Source organism: Heteronotia binoei, unplaced genomic scaffold (genome assembly GCF_032191835.1).
Source record: "Heteronotia binoei isolate CCM8104 ecotype False Entrance Well unplaced genomic scaffold, APGP_CSIRO_Hbin_v1 ptg002180l, whole genome shotgun sequence".
In the NCBI taxonomy this organism is placed as follows: Eukaryota; Metazoa; Chordata; class Lepidosauria; order Squamata; family Gekkonidae; genus Heteronotia; species Heteronotia binoei.
Window position 1 is genome coordinate 681 of NW_026800573.1, and position 6,818 is coordinate 7,498.

The window sequence follows — 6,818 nt, forward strand, 5'->3', positions numbered from 1 at the left end:
TCCACCTGGGGATTGGCAACCCTACTCCCTCCCCCTACCCTGCTTTCTGATGACCCTGAAGCTGGGAGAGTAAAACCTCCAAACGGGGGGGGGGGATCCCCTGCCCCCACCTGGAGATTGGCAACCCTAGTTGGGGAATTCCTGAAGACTTTGGAGTGGAATCTCAGGAAGGTGGAGCTTGGGGTGTAACGCCATCGACGCCACCCTCCAAAGCTGCCGTGTTCCCCAGGGGAACTGACTTGTCTTAATTTGGAGAAGAGTTGTGATTCTGGGAGGTCTCCAGGCCGCACCTGGAAGTTGGTAGCCCTGCACTTCAACCCTCCCTGACGCTCCCCAAACTGTCTTTGTCTCCCCCGCCGCAGATGTCGTCTGTCCCGCCTGCCTTGACAAGGGACACAAGGAAAAGGAGTTTTTGGAAATCTTCTGCAGTCAGGATTTTGGTGAGCTTCCAGTCTCGTAAGGGTGGGTGCCGGGGGCGGGGCTGGCGGGCCGGGATTGGGGCCACTAACAGATGGGCAGCGTGAGGAGCAGAGAAACGACACAGGCGACTGTGGGGGAGGGTACGGTTGCCAACTCTGGACTAAAATTCCTGGCGATCTGGGAGGGCGGGGCTTGGACCTCAGCTTTAATGCCACAGAGAGCACTTTCCAAAGCAGCCCTTTTCTCCTGGGAGACTGATCTATATAGTCTGGAGTCCGGTTATAATTCTGGGAGATCTAGGGTTGCCAATTCCCGGGGGGTGGGCAGGGGATCCCCCAGTTCGGAGGCCGTCCCACTGCTTCAGGGTTATCAGAAAGCGGGCGGGGGAGAATGTCTGTGGGGCACTCTGTTATACCTTATGGAGATCAATTTCCATAGGGTATAATGGAGAATTGATCTGTGGGTATCTGTGTCTCTGCGGGGGGGGGGGGGCTTTCTTTGAGGTAGAGTCACCGAATTTTCAGCATAGCGTCCATTGCCTCTTCCCAAAATATCCCCCAAGTTTCAAAAGGATTGGACCAAGGAGTCCGATTCTATAAGCCCCCAAAGAAGGTGCCCCTATCTTCCATTATTTCCTGTGGAAGGAAGGCACTTAAAAGGAGCACGGTCCCTCTCAATGCGATGGCCAGAACTCTTTTTGGTGCTCACTCGTGCTTGTCACACCCTTGCTCCTGGCTCCACCCCCCCCTCCCCAAAGTCCTCAGATATTTCTTGAGTCGGACTTGGCAACCCTAGAGAGATCTCCAGGCCCCACCTGGAGGCTGGCAACCCTGTGGGAGAGGGAGAAGTTGCCTAAGCCACGGGCCACTGTTGACGGGCAGCCCTTCTCTTTCCCCAGCCCTGAAAATGAGCGTCCGGTCCTCGTCCGGCGTGGAAGGAGACCTGAAAGTGGTCCCGGAAAGCAGGGGCCGGACTCTGTACAAGAAGGACGGCTGGTCAGAGGAGGAGCTGAAGAAGCCGGTGCTGTGGTTGGCCGGGGGAGAGGCATGCGCCTGCCCGGAGCTGGCTGGGCCGGAGTTCGTGGTCCTCGCCATGGGGCACAGGGTCGCCGGTCGGCTGGTCATCTCGTGGGTCAGGAAGTGGCGGCACGGAGAGAAGGAGCTGAAGAAGTTCTCCCGGGCCGTGCGGAAGCTGCGGTGCTAGGGGTCCCTTCCGCCACACCCACCGCTGCTTCCCAAGACACATCTTTGCTTTTTCTCCTGGCACCGACTCACCAATATCTGCATAGACCTCAGAAGCTAAGCATTGCGTAGTCCTTGGATGAGAGACCACCAAGGAATACCAGGGTTGCTGTTCTGAGGCAAGCAAGGGCAAACCACCTCTATTTGTGACGTGCCTACGTTGTGCAGGGGGTTGGACTAGATGACTCTGGAGGTCCCTTCCAACTCTTCTGTGATTCTAACAGGCTTCCTCCTCGGGAGGTGGTAGGCTCTCCTTCCTTGGAGGTTTTTCAGCAGAGGCTAGATGGCCACCTGACAGCTATGAAGATCCTGTGAATTTAGGGGGAGGGGTTTGTGAGTTTCCTGCATTGTGCAGGGGGTTGGACTAGATGACCCTGGAGGTCCCTTCCAACTCTTCTGTGATTCTACCAGGCTTCCTCTTCGGGAGGTGGTGGGCTCTCCTTCCTTGGAGGTTTTTCAGCAGAGGCTAGATGGCCATCTGACAGCAATGAGGAACCTGTGAATTTAGGGGGAGGTGTTTGTGAGTTTCCTACATTGTGCAGGGGGTTGGACTAGATGACTCTGGAGGTCCCTTCCAACTCTTCTATGATTCTACCAGGCTTCCTCCTCGGGAGGTGGTGGGCTCTCCTTCCTTGGAGGTTTTTCAGCAGAGGCTAGACGGCCATCTGGCAGCAATGCAGATCCTGTGAATTTAGGGGGAGGAGTTTGTGAGTTTCCTGCATTGTGCAGGGGGTTGGACTAGATGACCCTGGAGGTCCCTTCCAATTCTTCGATGATTCTATAATTCTAAAGGTCTCTTGCCTTGACCTAGGTGCCCAGGCGAGTCCGATCTTGTCAGCTCTTGGAAGCCATGAATAAACCAATAGAGAAGTCACTCCAAACCAGGAATGTCAAACTCAGCTGTTACGAGGGCCAGACCTGACAGAAATGAGACCTTGTTGGGCCGGGCCATGTCGGGTTGGGCCAGACCACGTGTGTACCTATTTAAGATTAGGTAGCAGAGATATAAATTTTATAAAGAACACAGACAAACACAAATATATGTATTTAAAAAAACTTAAAAACATGCTTAAAACATTGGCACCCATTGATCTTAAGGATGCTTTCTTTGTATTTCTCCCATGGGATCCAGGGAACTGGCTCTTTCCTTCCTTCCCCAGTGGACTGGGGGGAGGGAGCCTCAGCCAATGGAGAAAATAGAGGTTTTGCTCTGCAACTCCTGAGCAGTTGAGCAGCTGTGATGCAGAAGGAAGCAAGAGAGGGGGAGAAGGAAGCAGATGACAGTCAGTTGCTTGGGGGCCTGATAGGAGCCCTCCGGGGGCCTGATAGGAGCCCTCCGGAGGCCTGATTCGGCCCCCAAACTGCATGTTTGACACCCCTGCTCTGGACTGTGCAGCAATAAACAACCCAAAGGGTTCTAGTGACCAAAAATTACCAAAGTGCAGGACTTTTCTTGCAGAAAAATCCCAGCAGGAACTCATTTGTCTAATAGGCCACACCCCCTGGCATCAACATTGTTTCACATTTGCATACTAAGCCATGCCCCCTGACACCAAGCCAGCTGGAACAGCGTTCCTGCCCCCCAAAAAGCCCTGCTGAGGTGTGATGTACTCCAACTTTCAACTTTTATAGGCAAAATGAAGTTTGCAAATACATGTACATATACAGAGCCATTACAGTACGAATATATTCCCACAAGGGATCCACAATATAAAGGACAGTAGAGTTCCGATGTACAGAAGGTCGAGTTGAGGTCCTCCTTCGAAGTTTCTCCTAGCAAAGGTTTGTTCTTTCTCCTCTTCAGTACAGACAACTCCAGTAATTTTAAGAACACTCCGAATGAACACTCCCAAATACTTCCTCCAACTATTTATAACAACATCTCATACAGTACATTCGCGTATAGGCACAAAGCCTCCACTCCCTTTTTACAAAACAGCAACACCTCAAAAAACCATCATGACTTTGCAAGACCCAGTAAGCTTCGTAGGGTGGGCAAGAAGCCGTGACTGCTCACATACTTTCCTCTTTTCTGTTTCTTTCTCTTTTGTGTGTTTGGGGGCAGGGTAGGGGCAATGAGGAAGCCAGAAATCCAGGACAAGTTTCCAGGACGTCTGCATGACCAAAGGGGCAACAGTGGACGGAAAGACCCATCCGAGGAAGGAGGAGACTTCTAGAATTATGGGCCCATAACGCAGCCCTTGGGCATTTTTATCCAGTGAGTTCGGGCGGGGGGTGGAGAGGGCACGGTTCTCCTCGCCTCATTTTACTTTCAGGTAGGGAAAGTGGAGTTCTTGTTTCCACAAGCATAATTTCTAGCAGCCGGGAGCGGTTTGAGAAAAGGCTTTCCTTCCCATGGTATCTCTGGCTCCCAGATCAAAGAGGTTTTGCATGTTTTTGGAACTGTACAAAAACCTGATCACCTGTTTGACCAAAGGCACAAACGGGACGAGAACATGCGGTGTTCCCTCTTTCGCATGGCCTTTAGCCCTCTGAAAAGCCTGTCCAATATTACCATCGATGGGGTGGGATTCGTTTCTGAAATCTTCGGTTGCCCAATGTGAGATTTGCATTGTAGTGTGTTGTTTTGTTAATTATGTCTAATTAAAAGATGTTTTTTCAGAGTGCTGGTTTAATTTGAGAGCTAAGGGCCATGTGGGGGCGGGGGGAGAAGCCTTGCTGTGCCAGAATGCAGAAAGGGGGAGGGGGAAGATGGTCCTGTGGAGGGTTGCCAACATCCAGGTGCAGAGAATTAAAAAGAAGATATTGGAAGAAGATATTGGATTTATATCCCGCCCTCCACTCCGAAGAGTCTCAGAGCGGCTCACAATCTCCTTTACCTTCCTCCCCCACAACAGACACCCTGTGAGGTAGATGAAGATATTGGATTTATATCCCGCCCTCCACTCCGAAGAGTCTCAGAGCGGCTCACAATCTCCTTTACCTTCCTCCCCCTCAACAGACACCCTGTGAGGTAGATGAAGATATTGGATTTATATCCCGCCCTCCACTCCGAAGAGTCTCAGAGCGGCTCACAATCTCCTTTCCCTTCCTCCCCCACAACAGACACCCTGTGAGGTAGATGAAGATATTGGATTTATATCCCGCCCTCCACTCCGAAGAGTCTCAGAGCGGCTCACAATCTCCTTTACCTTCCTCCCCCACAACAGACACCCTGTGAGGTAGATGAAGATATTGGATTTATATCCCGCCCTCCACTCCGAAGAGTCTCAGAGCGGCTCACAATCTCCTTTCCCTTCCTCCCCCACAACAGACACCCTGTGAGGTGGGTGGGGCTGAGAGGGCTCTCACAGCAGCTGCCCTTTCAAGGACAACCTCTGCCAGAGCTATGGCTGACCCAAGGCCATGCTAGCAGGTGCAAGTGGAGGAGTGGGGAATCAAACCCGGTTCTCCCAGGTAAGAGTCCACACACTTAACCACTACACCAAACTGGCTCTCCCAGTTTGGTGATAAAGCTGCCAACCAGCTCTGTATGGCTCCGCTCAGCTCTGTGTGGCTTTGCTCACTGCTGGATTCCTCATCGGATGAAGTGTGCTTAAGAGCGCACGAAAGCTGACGTTCTAAATAAAAATTGGCTGGTCTTAAAGTTGCCCCTTAACTCCTGCTTTCTTCAACTGCTTCAGACCAACATGGCTGCCCGCTTGGATCTATCTACGTACAATACATGGGAATGTATCACATTCACATAATAAATATTGATTTGGAAAAATCACACAATTATTGTCAAAGTCCAACTTTCTCCTTCACGCTTGAAAGTGGAACAAAGGATTTGTGCCAATGCTATCTTTCATTAAAGTGCTTGGAAAGTATTTTAAGAGTCTAAATTTCACAAATGGTGGTATAGACGAAGCTGCTTATTCTCAGCCTCTGATGGGAACCGTCAACCTTAACCTGGCGAGGAGACGGCTGAGAGGTGATAGGATCACCAAGTCCTTGAAGGGCTGTCCTAGAGAGGATGGGGTGGAATTGTTTTCTGTGGCCCCAGAAGGTAGGACCAGAATCAGTGGGTTGAAATTAAATCTAAAGAGTTTCCGGCTCAAGATTAGGAAGAACTTCCTGACCCTTAGAGGTGGAGGTGTGACTTTAGAGGCCTACCTGGAATGGGCTGGAGCCCCGCCCCCCTTTCCTTGTGATGAGGGCAGGTGGGAGGCTGGACCACACGTGCTCCCAAAGCGCTCTTTATTTGAAAATGCGGTTGGCAAAGATTAAAGAGGAACGCCTCACAGGACACAGTTAGCTTGTGCAGTCTTGGAATGAGAACAGCCATAGCCCAGCGAGGCCCCAATCCTCCCCCTGGTCCAATCTTTTTGAAACTTGGAGGGTCTTTTGGGGAGAGGCACCAGGTGCTATGCTGAAAATTTGGTGCCTCTACCTCAAAAACAGGCCCCCCCAGAGCCCCATATTCCCACAGATCAATTCTCCATTATACCTGTTGGTCTCCATAGGGAATAATGGAGTGCCCAGCAGACATTTCCCTTCCCCCCCACCCGCTTTCTGATGACCCTGAAACGGGGGGAGGGCCTCCAAACCGAGGATCCCCTGCCCCCACCTGGGGATTTATACAACAACAACAAAAATGTGGAAAATAACGAACAACCAACACTCTGTCACATAAGAGAAGCCATGTTGGATCAGGCCAGTGGCCCATCCAGTCCAACACTCTGTGTCACACAGGGGCCCTTCAGACTGCAGCGATGGGGACCACCAGGTCTTCCCTGTTCTGCATCTCCGCTTCTCAGAGGTGCACAGGAGGCCTGCGATGACTCACCTGTCCGCCTTGGCTGTGGGTTGCCAGTCCCCAGGTGGGAAAAGGTGACTTATACAACAACAACAAAAAAACCTGTGGAAAATAACGAACGAAGATTACTTCAAAATTTTAATTAATTACTTTTTAAACACTGCAACATCACGTATTATTGCATATTATCAAAACTTCATGAATGCAAGGTATAAAGTGCAGAGAAGAAATGTTCAAAAGTGCTTGCAGTGAATCATGTCCATTGCCGATTTAAGACGCTTGAAGACGATTCACCGGTTCCGCGGGACAAATAAAGGACCAGCGTCACCTGTGTTGCAATTGCAGAGAGTTCTTGTTTTTCAGAAAAGAATTTATGATTTAAAGACGTTGCTTGAGAC

General features: G+C 50.9%; 1 protein-coding gene across 1 annotated transcript; it reads left to right on the forward strand.

Annotated features, from left to right (window-relative positions):
* Positions 1-362: 362 nt before the first annotated feature.
* On the forward strand, positions 363-1,639 carry LOC132565935 (secreted frizzled-related protein 2-like; the record flags this gene model as incomplete). Its single annotated transcript, XM_060230556.1, has 2 exons — positions 363-440; positions 1,319-1,639. Coding segments are annotated over 2 exons (383 nt in total), but the record flags the coding sequence as incomplete, so codon positions are not given.
* Positions 1,640-6,818: the final 5,179 nt, after the last annotated feature.